Source organism: Notothenia rossii (genome assembly GCF_949606895.1).
Source record: "Notothenia rossii genome assembly, chromosome: 9".
In the NCBI taxonomy this organism is placed as follows: domain Eukaryota; kingdom Metazoa; phylum Chordata; class Actinopteri; order Perciformes; family Nototheniidae; genus Notothenia; species Notothenia rossii.
In genome coordinates, this window is record NC_136907.1 from 20,385,636 (window position 1) to 20,402,043 (window position 16,408).

The 16,408-nt window shown below is 38.7% G+C and overlaps 3 protein-coding genes across 3 annotated transcripts; 2 read left to right on the forward strand and 1 right to left on the reverse strand.

Annotated features, from left to right (window-relative positions):
* The first annotated feature begins 4,607 nt into the window (after nucleotides 1-4,607).
* Nucleotides 4,608-7,758, forward strand: LOC307018522 (dicarboxylate carrier UCP2-like). Its single transcript, XM_079648784.1, has 8 exons — nucleotides 4,608-4,759; nucleotides 5,018-5,147; nucleotides 5,260-5,387; nucleotides 5,486-5,687; nucleotides 5,776-5,973; nucleotides 6,499-6,600; nucleotides 6,704-6,884; nucleotides 6,981-7,758. Exons 3-8 carry the CDS (start codon nucleotides 5,262-5,264, stop codon nucleotides 7,093-7,095), a joined length of 924 nt encoding a protein of 307 aa, XP_079504910.1. The 5' UTR covers nucleotides 4,608-4,759; nucleotides 5,018-5,147; nucleotides 5,260-5,261; the 3' UTR covers nucleotides 7,096-7,758.
* A 144-nt stretch (nucleotides 7,759-7,902) lies between these two features.
* On the forward strand, nucleotides 7,903-12,207 carry LOC307018521 (dicarboxylate carrier UCP2-like). Its single transcript, XM_079648783.1, has 8 exons — nucleotides 7,903-9,597; nucleotides 9,688-9,834; nucleotides 10,068-10,242; nucleotides 10,369-10,573; nucleotides 10,648-10,845; nucleotides 11,540-11,641; nucleotides 11,740-11,920; nucleotides 12,067-12,207. Exons 3-8 carry the CDS (start codon nucleotides 10,117-10,119, stop codon nucleotides 12,179-12,181), a joined length of 927 nt encoding a protein of 308 aa, XP_079504909.1. The 5' UTR covers nucleotides 7,903-9,597; nucleotides 9,688-9,834; nucleotides 10,068-10,116; the 3' UTR covers nucleotides 12,182-12,207.
* Nucleotides 12,068-16,286, reverse strand: dnajb13 (DnaJ heat shock protein family (Hsp40) member B13). The gene is made up of 8 exons (XM_079648782.1): nucleotides 15,112-16,286; nucleotides 14,917-15,020; nucleotides 14,374-14,535; nucleotides 14,151-14,299; nucleotides 13,949-14,062; nucleotides 12,884-12,997; nucleotides 12,728-12,804; nucleotides 12,068-12,527 (listed from the first exon to the last, which is right to left on the reverse strand). The coding sequence occupies exons 1-8, from the start codon at nucleotides 15,177-15,179 to the stop codon at nucleotides 12,368-12,370; spliced, it is 948 nt and encodes a 315-aa protein (XP_079504908.1). The 5' UTR covers nucleotides 15,180-16,286; the 3' UTR covers nucleotides 12,068-12,367.
* Between the last annotated feature and the right edge of the window lie 122 nt (nucleotides 16,287-16,408).

The following is a 16,408-nucleotide window of genomic DNA, read 5'->3' on the forward strand; positions in this document are numbered from 1 at the left end:
AATGCACACCTTAATGTTTATTTTGTATATTTCTCACTATTCTTAATGAAGACATGTTATAGAAACAAACTTGCGCAAACTCTGCTGGAGTCAAGCTGGGGTCAATTTTCTTTTACAAATTCTGTAAATATGCACATAAATATGAAGTATGAGGTGACTACAGGAAAGCAAGAAGAAAGAGCAAGGCTCACATTTAAGGATGTTCTTTAGCTTTCATTTGAAACACAAGGTGGCAGCACTGTACATTCACCCATAAAGCTGAGTCAATCGATTTTTAAAAACAGTTGTTCAATGTCTTCTTTGGATTTGGAGAATGTTTGTCAGGTCTACAAAATAATGTCATAGTGATGTCATCATGGTAACCTCACCTTTCTAATACAGGGAGAATCTTATGAAAAACAGTTGCATAATAAGGTTGAGATCTAGACCAATATGAGGGCCCGAAATTCAGAATATCTCAACCCCTTCATGGATTTAGACCAATTTTTGTATGAACATCCTGTCTCTTAAAGTCTGACAACTTGATATTTTTAAGTGAAAGACCCCTTCAAGACCTTTTTTCAATATGTAGACTCAACTAATATGAGTGCAGAAAGGTGACCTCTTAAAGCAATATTCAATAACAGTGATATTAACAATTAACAATATATCAATATAAGTTAGGTTGTGGTCACTTGAAAGTGCAGTATTATGAACTGTTATTCAAAGTGAGACATTGTGAATCCTGTTAAAGCAGTTACATAAAGAGTTTGTTGGGATAGCTCACCGTCTACAGTTGCAGACTAATTTGATTCTGGGAGGCACAAGAGAGGACCCAGAGAGGTGAAGTGAACACACAAAGCTGGTCACATACCATTTTAAATTGAAATTTTGGGAAGTCAACACAAACACAATGCAGAACCAAGGCGATGCTCAACACCTTGATGTTACATCCTCTGGGTGTTAGTCAAATAAACCATTCCAAACAAACAAAATAATCAAATTTTTACAGGAACTATAAACAGAAAAAAAGTTCATCCAAGAAACACAATCTATTAAATAGGACATGGCTTGTCCCATCTAAATGTGACCATTTTTTCTCATGCTATTATGTCGTGATTGTGTTTGAGAATTTCATTTAAGCTCCTTCCCTTTTCATGCCTCTAGCCTTTAATTTAAACAATCATTGCTGGTGTGACCAAGTTACCTTTTGAAAATAAAAAGCTAACTTGAAAAACAAGTGTATCTTTCAGCGCGAATCCATGTGTTTGTTACAAACTCTTTCAGTTGTACCAGATGAGCAGACAAGAGGTTGCAAAAACAATGTCTTCATATGTGATACATGTGACCTACACATCACGGACCCCTTTTAGTCTTCATGTGTTTTCTATGGTCGGTGCCTATAAAAACATGGCATGGATATGTGTTTGAAGGCACTTTTAAGTTTTTATCTTTGGATTGTTTTGAATTTGACGATTTTTGTATAATAAGGGGCGTTGCGATACACTGGTACAGTAACACTGGCACATATGTACAGTGATAGTGGGACTCTCTTTCAAACATGCATGTGCACTCGTATTTGAGTGTAATTAATTTGTCAAGAAAGAGACCAAATATAAAATAATATAAATAATTAAGATACATTGCACTTATGGCATCGTTTCTATCTTTTCTAAGGATAGGAATCCACATTTCTTAAATACTTTGGTAAAACACACTTTAATGTGTTGATGTAGCTTGACAGTCAATCCACAGTCTGGAATAGTCTTTAATTTATATGCAGATTGCAATCACATCTAAATATATTTTTTTGCAGTTGAATATTCAAACATCCAAGGTTGAAAGGTATTGAATTGACTGGAAGCCTGATGATTCAAAGCTCAATTCAATGTATAGACAGTCATGCTGGTCCAGTGGCCTCGCCTTCAATAATGAGTTTAAATTAAGTTCACATGGTTCTGTTAATAAAGCAAACAGCCAACATTTGTATCCTTCACTAACCTTATAAGTGACGCTGATGGTTTTATTTATAGAGTAATGGTCTTTATTTATAGTGTAATGGAGATTAGCTGTTTCAAAGCACTGGATCAAAGTTCATGGGACTCAAAGTGTAGGAAAAGGAGCGTTGAAGTTAGCCCGCCTGCTCAGATTCATTTTCAGGGGCTGCCGACGAGGTCCCAGCAGACTGGCTGAAGCCGGACCAGCGAGCTGTTTACTGGTCTCTCTCTTCCGAAAGGTTATTCAGTCAATGTTCTCTTTAGGAAACTGTTTTTAGCACCAGGGCCGGAAAGCAGTTGGTGAAGCACCTCACTTCCTCTTCTGGACCAGGGTGCTTGTTTTAAATGTAACCATGGCACACCTTTATCCTTGTTTATATGCAGCTGAAACTTTTTTTTGATAAATGGATCAGAGCCTCTCCTTACTCTCCTGTCCCTAACACCTGTGCATTGAGGACCAGAGCTGGGAAGTTGGGGAGTGCAAATACTTTGTTACTGTACTTAAGTAAATGTTTCTGTTATCAGTACTTTACTCCACTACTTATTTTTCGGACGACTTTTTACTTTGACTTCTTACATTTTTAACACAAATACCTGTACTTTTAATTCTTACATTTTCAAAACAGGTTTGTTACTTTACTTTTAATCTGCGTTTGGTGTCTAATCATTATTATTTACAGTCATTGGGATCCATGTCTCCATCATTTCCTGGTCTTCTCTAAAGAAGAGGGACCAATGAAAACGCTGTCATGTTGCCGTTGTTCAGCATGGAAACATTCATTAGCTAACAATGACGTTATTGTTCTATTAATATAAAGGGAGGTCAGTTGCTCTACAAAACACATGGTAGTTATGGGCACTTTTTACCTCAGTACATTTCGAAGCCCATACTTCTTTACTTTGACCAGAGAAAAGAAGTTTAGTCAGTACTTTTTTTTTCCAGAGTATTTTTAAACATGATTATCTGTACTTCTACTTGAGTAAAGGATATGTGTACTTTTGCCATCTCTGTTGAGGATACAGTGTAAACATGTTTGTATATCACCAAAATATTTAAATAAGAATAAGTTTAACTTCACTAATTAAGGAATTTGAATACTACTACTACTACTACTACTACTACTACTACTACTACTACTACTACTACTACTACTACTACTACTACTACTACTACTACTACTACTACTACTACTACTACTACTACTACTACTACTACTACTACTACTACTACTACTACTACTACTACTACTACTACTACTACTACTACTACTACTACTACTACTACTACTACTACTACGGGCGTGTGGCGCAGTGGACAGAGCCTTGGTGTTGGGATCAGGGGGTCACAGGTTCAAACCCCACTGCAGTCAGCATATCGTTGTGTCCGTGGGCAAGACACTTCACCCCAAATTGGCCACAGTCTTGAGTATGTAAGTCGGTTTGGATAAACAAAGTAACAAACAAGTAACATGTAATAATAATAATAAAATAATAATAATAATAAATAGGGTATACTACCATGTGCATCTCAGAATCATGTTAGTTCAGCGGAAACAATTACTGTAAATAATGGAGTATGTGATGCAAGGTGCAGGTAATTTGCAGAGGTCTTTACTTCAGTTTTGTATACAAAATCCACTTCAGAGGTGTTAAGGAACATGTCATATAATATGAAAATCATTTTATCTGTACAGTACTGAAGTACTCAGACACAGACAAACGAATAAAGCGGCATTATGCTGTGAACACATGGTGTCCTGTCACAACACATAGAGCAAGCGGTGCAGTTCTGGGAATAGAACAACATCTTGGCCCATGAAGCAGCAGGTGAAACTTTAGATATGAGGAGACCGTTTTGCAAAGTCAACCTCATGATGTGACGTCAGCCTGCTGTCCGGGACAACCTGAACTGGAGCTGCTGTGGAAAGTCACATGTGTAGAGGAATGCACACACAGGACTCGACTGAAGTGTGTACCCTGTCTAACACTTTCCATACAATATCCAGCCCTCTCTTTTGTGCTTGTAGTTTGCATGAACGGATAAATGATTACACGCGGATGGTTTGTGCATCCACCCACCCTTGTTCAATGTACGGATTGGCTGAAGCAGTTCCTGGAACACTTTGTTCCTTTGAGGGAGGAGGGATGAACATTTTTTTTCTAGTTCTGCATTTTTTTTTTGTGGGGCACTAATGCAAAAAAAGAAAAAGTATGTAGTTCCTAAGAGAACCACCACACAGCTCCTGTCAGCTATAGTTAAATGCCCCATAAAAACATTTAAGGAATCCAGACAGGCCTCTCTTTCTTATTGGCTGCATATGAACCAATAGAAAGACATGGTAAGCTCATTGATGTCAGTGTAGTAACATGAGCGGGCATCCTCACATGGTAAGGTGTGAAATGTTAAACCTCAAGTATTGGGTTTAAAACTTAAATATATTAATGTAACAGAATGTTTTACTGTAAAATTATATTTTCAACGTTCCTATGCAGTGATTACATGAGTCCCTGCCAGGCTTCCATAATGACACTGTCAGGACTGGATCAACAAGTGCTCAAATATCCGGCTGTGTTTCACAGACTGGTAAACATGAGATATACATAACAGGTGTGTACTACTTGTCACGCTGCCCAGAAGTCATGTGCATAAGGTGTCTATAAATTCAGCAGCTTCAACAGAAAGCAAACCGAATGAGACAAGGACACGGAGGGGACTAACCGCCTGAAGGATTGTTTATTCCTACCTCTGTGCTGGACTATAACTTTCCGAGAAAACTAATTAGGTAAACCTTAACATAAAGATAACAGTGTTTTTTTTTTTTTTTTAAAGCATGCACCTTTTTATAAATTCAGACTCAACTGAAGTCACTTGATATTTAAGTATTAGATAAACAACTAACCCAGATGAAAAATAAATATTTTTGATACTTTTTTACCTCTGAACATATGTATCACTCATTAATTAATGGCTGACTTGTATGTAATGGCAATACAAATTGTCCTTTAAAAGACAAATGATTGATACGTGCCTGTATTTGCAGTAAGTGGTGGTATGCTGGCTGACACTTCAAACTGAGTTTATGGCCCGAGGAATTTCCACAGCAGAACCGCTTCAAAACACTTGCGTACTTCTCGAGAAAACCTGAACATCTCTTTCACCTGTGCTTACAGGTATGAAGAATGTTAAACATGGAAAATAAGTTATAGCCTGATGTTTCCTCAGATGGACTTTCCTTGGTGTGCGTGTGGTGTGATATTTTTCCATTTGTGTCATCGTATCTAGAAATGGTTGGCATCAAACCCAAAGACGCGGTGCCCTCTGGGCCAGTTAAGTTCTTCGGAGCAGGCACGGCGGCCTGCATTGCTGACCTCATCACCTTTCCATTAGATACAGCCAAAGTCAGACTTCAGGTTAGGAGCAGGAGGCTGGACACATTTTAACTACAGATTTTGTTCTAAAAATATCTTAACTGCGTCTAACAATCCTTGCGTTTCATCCTGTTGCCCAGATTCAGGGAGAGTCTATTAAAGGTGAAGGTGCAGTGAAATATCGGGGGGTGTATGGCACCATCACCACCATGGTGCGCACAGAGGGGGCCAGGAGTCTTTACAATGGGCTGGTGGCAGGACTCCAGAGGCAGATGAGCTTTGCCTCTGTTCGAATTGGCCTATACGACTCCATGAAGCAATTCTACACTCGGGGCACTGAGAGTGAGTTGCATAACATTATTGTGTCATTCAAACGAGATGGTTTCACTCCTCAGTGCTACATTGTGACTGACACACCCATGCTGCACAGGTGCTGGGATTGTTGCTCGTCTCATGGCGGGCTGTACCACAGGAGCCATGGCCGTGGCTTTTGCACAGCCAACAGATGTGGTGAAGGTGCGTTTCCAAGCCCAGGTACGACTACCTGGCGGTGGGAGGAGATACAACGGCACGCTGGACGCCTACCGGACGATAGCCCGAGACGAGGGAGTACGAGGCCTTTGGAAAGGTGCTTGCCATGTTACTTCAAATATCTAACTACAATGCTGGGGGTCTCTATCTACTTTAGCTATTATGATTGACAACCGGTTTGAATTAGTTTTTCTAAAGAACCTAAGGCACGGCAATCAGCCTTGTTTTTGAGTTCCAAAGAAATTCATTTATTTCACTCACTCGTCTATTGGGGGTGTATCACTAGTTTGATTGATACATTGAGTCTTTAAAGACTTTAAAATAGTTGCTGATATCACAAATATCTTTGATTTGATTAAATTGATGGGGCCCTTGATAGATAAACGTCAACATTATAATTGACTTACATTGATGTAATCAGATCTATTACCAGGCCCTTTCAGACATTTAAATAAAAATGATTAAATTATATGTATGGTATTTTTACTTGGCAATAATGGTATTGAATCGTTGATCATTGAATCGATATATCTATCCAGATCAATTGACCCCTAATATCTATTTTTTATTATAAAAAATCCCTCCCCTGGTTTTGAAGTAACCATCCTCTCCTTTCTCTTAGGTTGTATGCCCAACATCACCCGTAATGCCATTGTAAACTGCGCTGAGCTGGTGACCTATGACCTGATCAAAGAACTCATCCTGAAGTACGATCTAATGACAGGTGAGTGGGTTATTGCAGACACTGGAGATGTTAAGCTAATGTCTTTTACATCATAGTAATACATGTTGTGGAACGATGTGACTCAGCCTCTGTCCTCCTACAGACAACCTTCCGTGCCACTTCACTGCTGCCTTTGGGGCAGGCTTCTGCACAACAGTAGTGGCTTCTCCTGTGGATGTAGTCAAAACAAGGTTCATGAACTCAACAGATGGCAAGTACAGGAGCGCCATCAACTGTGCTATCATCATGGTGAGAAATGAAGGACCCTCAGCCTTCTATAAAGGGTAAGCACACGCTAACCTAACAGTCAACCAAACAACAATAATACAGCCTGTTATGGGGACATTTCTTTACTTTGCTTTCCTTTTTTCGTCCTTTAGGTTCATGCCTTCTTTCCTGCGACTGGGGTCGTGGAATATTGTGATGTTTGTGACGTATGAACAAATCAAAAGACATATGACCAGGGCACAGCAGTACTGGGAGACGCCGTTGTGACCTCAGCTTGTCAGACTGGTTATTCACACAGAACTGCACAGAACGTCTTACACCGCAATGGAGCAGTGGTTATACGGGAGGAGAGAAGGATGTGATCAGGGTATATGGCAGGAAGCTGTAGCTCTTCAACTTCCTAAATGAACACATAGTTAGTGGGCATTTTTGCAATACAACACAAAAAAAGAGTAATTTAATGCATTGTAATGGTGTGCGCCTCCATTACAAAAATGCGTATTGAGGTGTAAAAGAGGCTAGTGAAGCAGTAATTCCAGATGGTTCCTGTATGTTTCATGTTTTATCTATATAACCTTGATAGGCTGTCTGTAACAAAGCTTTAAAGATGAATTCCTGTGTTTACAAATACTGTGAGATTATATAGACAACTTTAAGGCATTTCATGTGTTATTTAAAGTCGATTCTTCATGAGCAATAGACAGATTGAGTCTCACAACACAGACCTTAACAGTGACGATTTCTATGTTTTTCTCCGTACGTTTCATTCTGTTTCATGGTTTACAATGTTTACCATAGTTTGTGGATGTGGTCAGGAGTTTATATATAGGGTAATTCAATGTGCGGCTTGCTGTAAATAGCAGGATTTATTGCTGGTCGATAAGTCATAAATATGATTGTGAAATGATAAATGAAGTGACTTTCTTTGAATTGTCTATTATTGCATTTTTGTTTGTTGTCTCACATCCAACTATCCTGGAATATACAGTTTAAAATAGCAATTTAAAAGAAAAAATATCATAGATCAAAGATTTAAGTGGAATAGTATGTACGTTTCCTTGTTGTAAAAAAACGATTATATTCACCATTTGACAAATCAGGATTGAGTAAAGATGGGGAATCCAGTTTATCCACCATTACAATACTTTATTCATAATGACATTTTTATTTTTTTCTGATTTGGGAAAGACAGCAGGTAGCAACTTTTTTGTTTTTCAAGCAAATCTAATACATTTTAAGAACTGTGGTTTTAATAATAACAACCCAATTAAACATATACCCCGCCTCACATGTAGCATAGTATTCAGGTTAGTAAGAATACAAGAAGTTAGCATTGTGCCTCTAAATAAATGCTGTTTTTTTTAGAGGGCCTTTATTCAGCCTGAAAGATTTCCAGAATCAGCTGGTTTTAATTCTTAGGACATTCAGATAGAGGTATGATAGTACAACATGTACCAAAACACACCAATATTAAACAATACATGTGACGTTCAATTACTAGAAATGATGTGATGGAACCAAACCGTAGTCGTAACATATGGGTCAAAGGTAAAACTGGCTGTAACTATCACAAAAAAGGTTTATTGTAGAATTTTGGTTATAATAGCTCCAAGAGAACAAATCAAGATTTCAATCATGAAGGCGCGATTGAACATGAATCACCTGAAAATTGTGAATGAACATACGAATAATTATTTTTTAAATGTAGCATTTAGCATATGTAAGAAATGTCGATGGCACTTTGAATGGCTAAAACACATTAAGAAATACATAGACCCACTATTTTTGGACTATTGGCCTGCAATCAAAGATATCTCTAATGTAATAAATTAACATATTGTCAGATAAAATGGTAGACGCTTAGCCTAAGAATGTTTATTTTCAGTAATTTCCTATCTTGTGTTTCTTATCAATGGAAAAACATTCATAGCATTTCCATTTGCAGTCCATTTATTATGACAATTTTCTTTTAAAATGTCAACTACCTTTTAACTAATAACAGAGTGTTGTATTGCTTTACAGAGCCCTGTTTAGATGTGGATTAATAAAGACATTTCGATAAACATAATACTGTATTTTGATCACTGTACAGTGTACAGGATTAGAAGTCGTTTTCAATCGTCAATCATTGCAGGAACCACTGGTCACGGATCACGTTTTAAACAGAAGAAGCTGCGGTTGGATGTTAAATGGTCTCAACATAAGGATCCAATTTGTTGTTCTGTGTGTTCTTGTGTTTTCAGCATGACTCAGCTTTTACCCTTTCTCTGTGCTCTCTGTACTATAATGTGATGTGCTGGCCTTCACACAGATAACTGACTTATCTTATTAAGTTCCAGTAGGTCTATCAATTTTCCAATGCAACATTTTATTTTGTCAAAAATATTCTCAACATATTGAGGTCGTCCAATCAATTCCAACTTTGCTTTTTTTATTATTGTTGGGTTGTTGATAGTATGTGGACACAAAATGGGAGAAATAAAGAAAAATAGGTATTAACATATACGCTTTAAGACAAAAAAAAACTCAGGCTGTTTGTCACAGATTAATAGTCCTCCATTCATTTGACCAGCAGGCAGCTCCAATACAGTATATGTGCTGGGGGTGGGGCCTTGGGGAAAACACATGCCATGATGTAACAGGAACAAGGCAGTATTTAAGGAGGCGGCTCTTGTGTGCACACTACTGCTTGTTTCACGGTTTCATTTTGCTATTGTCACTTGGAGAGGCATTTCACCAGGGATTCCAACTTTCTCAATTCAAATCAAGGTAAAATATATTTCCTGACCAAATATGTTGTTCTTAATACTGTTCCCCCTGCTTTTGTTTTCTATTTTACCTCATTTGTGTTCACTCCAGGATTTGGAGTATGATTTTAAGGCTCAACACTTCTGAAAAACCTTCTATGGAAAAACAAGGAAACCTATTTAAAGCTGGGACAACGTTCAGCCAGAGAGACACCTTTAGAGAATCCTGATCTCTAATGTCCAAACAGCTCCATTAAAGGTAAGAGACATCCAAATTCAGAGTGGAAAATTAGGTGTACTATATTTTTAGCTCATGTGAGGTCAGCATGTTGTCTGCACATAATGTACTGAACAGCTTTCTTTCCTTTAACATAAGCAACTGCTCAACTTTAGCTAGTTTGCTTAATGGAGCTGTAACAAGCCAGCTGAGGGCATTCCTTCACTAAATAATCATTTGAATGGAATGTGTTTCTCTTCTTCTTGTCCTATCAGCATTAATACAGTAGGTCCCTCTTCAAATTGATTGCAATCATTCTGGAAAATGGTTGGATTTGGACCCGCAGATGTGCCTCCATCAGCAGCTGTGAAGTTTGTGGGAGCAGGAACTGCAGGATGCTTCGCTGACCTGCTCACCTTCCCCCTGGACACAGCCAAAGTGCGGCTGCAGGTAAGCTTCTTTTCTTCCCATCAACACGTGAAATTCTCATAATGCGTGTGAGTTTACAAATATTGTGTAAAAGTCCCTTATTGTTTCTTCTTAATCTCACCTCTCAGTACTGTTTATCCCTCACAGATACAAGGGGAGGCCTCAGCAGGGAAGGAGTCTGCAGTGAGGTATCGGGGGGTGTTTGGCACCATCACCACCATGGTGCGTACAGAGGGGCCCCGGAGCCTTTACAGTGGACTGGTGGCAGGACTCCAGAGGCAGATGAGCTTCGCCTCTGTCCGCATTGGTCTCTACGACTCTGTTAAACAGTTCTACACTAAAGGCTCTGATCGTGAGTATCTATGAACATATTTATCTACATTCCTGCAACAATCAGGCCTGACCCCTATCTCCCCTCTGCTCCAGATGTGGGTATCGGCAGTCGGCTGCTGGCAGGATGTACCACTGGTGCCATGGCGGTTGCTTTAGCTCAGCCTACAGATGTGGTGAAGGTTCGCTTCCAGGCTCAGGCCAGGTCTGCTGGGCAGGCCAGGCGCTACTGTGGCACCATTGATGCTTACAAGACCATTGCTAAGGAAGAAGGCATTCGTGGTCTGTGGAAAGGTACAGTAAATTGAATTTACCGATAAAAGATGTAAGAAATCTGCATCGAATTGTACAAAAAGGACTAGACTTGCGTTACCTATTTTTTTTTTTAGATGTGTTCTTTTATTACCTTGAATTATTATTTTTAAATATTTAGTATAAGTAACAGCGCGCTTTATTCTCATTCTCTGCATTGGCTACTACTCCACCTCTGCCAGCATCTGTTGTATTTTGACTTTTTTTCGGTTTAAAGCCTGAATTTGAAGGTGCTTTAAAAAAAAAACCTGATCATTTCTACTATTTTGAAGGATTTGAGTTAGTTATCAGAAAAACAACCTGAGCGAAGGTTAACGGTTGGGTCGCAGAACCTCCTAAATCTGATGAGCTTAGTGGAGGAAACAGTGATTTTTAAGGTGAGACTCTTGTATTCAGAGTCATTGGGTCCTTTTGTTTTGGAGCTAAGGAAACCTCTAAGGTAAATGTGTCTCCTGCTAAAAAACTCCTTGACAATGAACAATGAAAGAATTCTAACAGACAGAAACTGACTGCAATGAAGTCAATTTGTAAAACAGCTATCAATGATCCCACACTACTTCACTGACACCTTTTTCTTTTAAATCATGAGATCCCTATTAGCGTTGTGCCTTTAAAAGGATCATTTTAAACCACGGCCTTTTGTCTCTGACGATAAATATTTTCTATTCTCACACAGGTACAGCTCCAAACATCGCTCGAAATGCAATTGTGAACTGCACTGAACTGGTGACGTACGATTACATAAAGGACACACTCCTTAAGTCCACTCCACTCACAGGTTAAACAAAGACTGCAGTACATCCTGACGTGCAACATAGTGCCCCATTGTTCTTCTGTATGGAGAGGTAACGTTCAGTCTTCTCTTCTCCTCCTCAGATAATCTGCCCTGCCACTTTGTATCGGCCTTCGGAGCAGGACTGTGCACAACCGTGATTGCCTCTCCAGTTGATGTGGTCAAAACAAGATATATGAACTCTCCACCCGGCCACTACAACAGCGTCCTCAAGTGTGCTGCTGCCATGATGAGCAAAGAGGGACCACGTGCTTTTTATAAGGGGTATGCTCTGACTGCGAGGTCAATATTGAGAGGATTAATGAGGATCTAAATCAAGCATTTATGAAGGAAGGAGTAAAGAGGTGGTTGTTAACTGAACAGCTATTCTTATTGCAATCAATAATGTTGTTTTTCTTTTTTCTCTTGAGGTTCATGCCATCTTTCTTACGCCTTGGCTCCTGGAACGTGGTGATGTTTGTGACGTACGAGCAGCTGAAGCGAGCCATGATGGCAGCGAATCACAACTACACCACTCGAGTGTAACCGCTATTGTCTGTCAGATGTTGTAGCACAGCTGTGTTGTCTACACATTTTTTTACTTTTTGTTGCCTCCAAGTGCATATTTCAACCTGAAGTGTTGTACAAATGATGATACTTATACTTGATACTTCTCTCTCTCATGACTACTTTTATCAGACACAGCATAGCAACACATGTACTAGAATAGGATCAGTCTTTCAAAGTTAGAGCTTGTCTGATCAGGTGCTTCCTCTCGGCGGAGAGCTTCTCAGGAAATTGGATTTCAAAAGTAATGATGAGGTTCCCTCTCTGAGAAGGATCCTGGGACCGAGGCATTCCCTCTCCACTCACCACTTTGTTGTACGAAGGGCTGATGTGTATGAAATAAAATCAGAGAAAGGAAGATGGTTATTTATGCACATGACGCACAAACCAGAAACATATCCTTCAAAAACCTCTCTGTTTGAGTTTATATAAAGTGCTTGCATTTCTTACAATCATCTTCCCTGTTTTCATTCATCAATATGATAACAAAATACAGACTGATGAATGTTATTTAGTGCTACTTACTGTACAATGTCATTGATGGGAATAGTAATTAGCCTGTTGTCTAGAGTCTCCACATCCACAGAGAACCCAGTTAAGGCCTGTGGGAAAAGGTCCAGTGTTTATTTGACTTAATCTTAAGTATGACTCATGCTGAAAATGATTATTTACATGACTCACCATCTCCAGGGTGATCTGGGCCTTGTAGATGAGGTCATTGTGTTGTCTCACAAACAGAAGATGGCTCTTCTGTTGCACTATGAACACGATATCAGCAGGGATGCTGTTTGGTCCCTAAGGGTAAAATATAGCAAACTGATTACCATGCCTATCAGGCTCTTTCCCTAAAATACAGTTACTATCTGTTACACAAAAGTTTTTTACACATAATCTATTTTGACCAAATGTAATGAAATGATATCTAGCTAAACATAAAAGGTAAGGCAGAGTAAGAGCAAGAATGAGTCCCTGTATTATGTGGCTTTTATTCATATACACAAAGAGATCAATGACGCCACCTACTGGCAGCAAAGAAACAGATCTAGTGGATATCATAACCCTACAACTGAGTTATTATGCACTCTAAATCTTGCCCATTCATATTTAACCATAACTGCCACTGTTAACTTCCCATGATTCAAAGCTGTCAGTCACGCATTCTGTGGTCAACAGCTTGAGCAAGTTTCCATTCATCAGTATCATCTTAAACACATATTCATCAAACATAATGTCAATAAGCATCCAAACTTTCTAGAAGAATACATTCACTACAAAGCAAACAAATAATGCTTTAATGTTTGATCTATATATCCCAATCAGTTACAAACACATTTATACAGTTACTTATCTCACTATTCTTTATTCTTATCATATTCAAATACACAGTTTCACTAAGTGGCACAAATAAGGTTACTGCAAAAATGTGTGAGACCCTGATGAAACCCCCTCCCCAAACGAAACCCTTTTTCTCAGATTTGCGTACACGTTATTTACTTTTCATATAAAATGATACATGTTGGTGCAGTGGTCACTTGCAGGGCTTTTCACTAAAGCCTGCCGCACACTAAAAGCTATGAAATGAAGTTGCAATACCTCTTAAATCAGCGTTGACAGTGTCACAAGCAAACACATGATCGAAACACATATTGTGAAAAGACATTTGAATAAGGAAAAAACATACTGAATGGCTTTTCAGTGACCATCATTACAACTGTATTCGTGTCAATGCGTGTATTGTTATATTACCTGATCTCCTTCTTTAGCAAAAATGATCCTCATGCCTTCTTTCCATCCAGGCCTCACATCAATAGTCAGGATCTTGTCTTTGATACTGGAAGTGCATCCATCTTCATTCATAACCTGTTAAACAAATGAATAGAAAATTCATTTATATTTGAAATAGCTGTGGAATGACAATAGATAGTCTCTCACGCACAGAAGCTCTTACCCTGCGAGATATCTTTATCTTTTTTGTGCAGCCGTGGTAGAGGTCATCCAGGGACAGATGCATGTCTCTCTCGATGTGAGAGTCTTGTGTCTTCACCACTACTGATCGCAGGCCGCCAAACTGAAGTGGTTCGTCGTTTGTAAAGAAGTCTAACGAAAGAAGTGTAATGTAATTGGTATGATATTTGAATAAGAAAATTCACCATATGGTCTGATTTTCTCACCTGCAAATGGGTTGTCGCCTCCAAAAAACTCCTTGAAGGTTTTGCCTGGGTTCCCATGGTAGGCATATTTAGATGACCAAGCCCCGCTGCAGCCAAACTCAGGTGGGATGCCCCCTTTGAGACCCTCCACACCAAACTTGTCATAGGTTGCCTTTTTCCGAGCTGTCACAGACAACATCTTTATTTTCATAGACACACACTGCAGCACATATTGGTTAAAATATGGTAACTTTATAAAAGGTTTTCAAAAGCACTTCATTATAGGGATTTGTATAGTATTACAAAAGTGAAGCTATTGAATATTTTCAAAATAAAAAATTTCCAAAATGATTCAAATTGGTATTTCTTGACAATAAGTGTTGAAGTATAACCAGTAGGAATATTAAAGTGTGAAGTGACATTGTTAGCACCACACTATATACACTAAAAGTAAAGATTGAATATTATACACCAGATATATTCATCTTTTTTTTTAGTGTAGTCTCAGTCTGTAGTGTAACCAACATACCATAAATGTTTGGTTTAAATTTCAACTTTACTTACGGTCGCTCAGCACATCGTAGGCTTCACCCAGCTGAAGGAACGTCTCACTGCTTCCTTTTTCTCTGTTTCTGCTTGGATGAAACTTCAATGCCTGCCCTCGAAATCTAGTAATAAAAAAAGCAAAACGTTGACAATAAACACATACAACTTCAATTGTTAACGTCTGCAAAGCAACTTCCGGAAACAAAAACGTACGCCTTCTTTATATCTGCATCTGTTGCATTTCTGTTTATTTCCAGAGTCTCGTAGTATTCGCTACTCATTATGGAATTCAATACTTTAAATTAAGTATAAAATAATCAAAGGACAGCTCAATATGCAGCGTTGGTGTTAAAAAAACAAAGGTTTGATATAATAAATGCTCAGTGCAGCGGTTGTTTCGCTTGGTTTCCAGGGTAACAGATTCCCGCTAAACTCTCGCGTGACTTGCAAAAACGGCTCAGCCAATCACGAACAAGGATCCGCTGTACACGTTGTTCAATCTGAGAAACTGAAAACATTTGAATATGTTCATGTAAGAAAAAGCATCATAAAATTCAAATTTGGTGTCTTTTCGTAGGATGTTGTAAAACAGAAGTAGCCTATAGTTATTATTTTCAGCGTCTCAGTTGCCTGTAAGCTTAAGCTATTAAAACCGCTATACAAATACATTTTATTTGATTTATTTCCTTTTATTTGTTTTGTGATGACCAATGATCCGGATTAATATAATTTTGGGTTTCGTAGGGGTATAATTCACCCCATTACAGACAGTAAAAATAATTGTATTCTGGAAAATGTCAGCCTTACAACTACCACTTTGACACAGGATCCCTCCAAAACAAAGGGCCACAAGACATTGAGGCAAAATTCTACTTCATATTTAAGTTTAATTTTCCTAATTCTAATTGTTAATTTATCAGATTATCTGAAACTAAAGTTGGGGCCTCATACATCCCTAAATGAAATAGCCTCCCCATGATTAGGTTTGTCAAACCACACATTTAGGCATGAAAAACAGCAGCATTGTATTTGATGGAGCAGTTATTAAGTTAATATGTTGTTGATAATGCTGGCTCAGAGGCATGGCATACTTTGGAGTCGTAGCCATTTGCTCCACATGGGCTTTTCCTGCCAGGTCAAAATGTCTCCTGTGAAATAAGCCTATTAGTGCCCATTAGTCCAGGTCCAGCATTCTGCTCCTGCAGGACAGCTTATTACTGTCAGGCCTTCAGTTCTCATGAGGGAGCAACACTGTTCAGGCTTTACTCTTAATAACAGACTCTGCTGTTCTGTTCCTGCGCTTAACACTTTGCTGCCACTGCTGACGATCTGCAGATCAACAATACTCTTTTATCTTTGATTTGTAATTTAGATTAGAGCTGTCAGATCAGGTTCAAACAATTATCACAGCCACAATTATTTCATGGCACAAAACCGCCATAGGCACGTTATCTGTTGTATAATAAAGGTACTATAAAAATGCATATTGTGTTCGTTTTGTCTTTGTGCA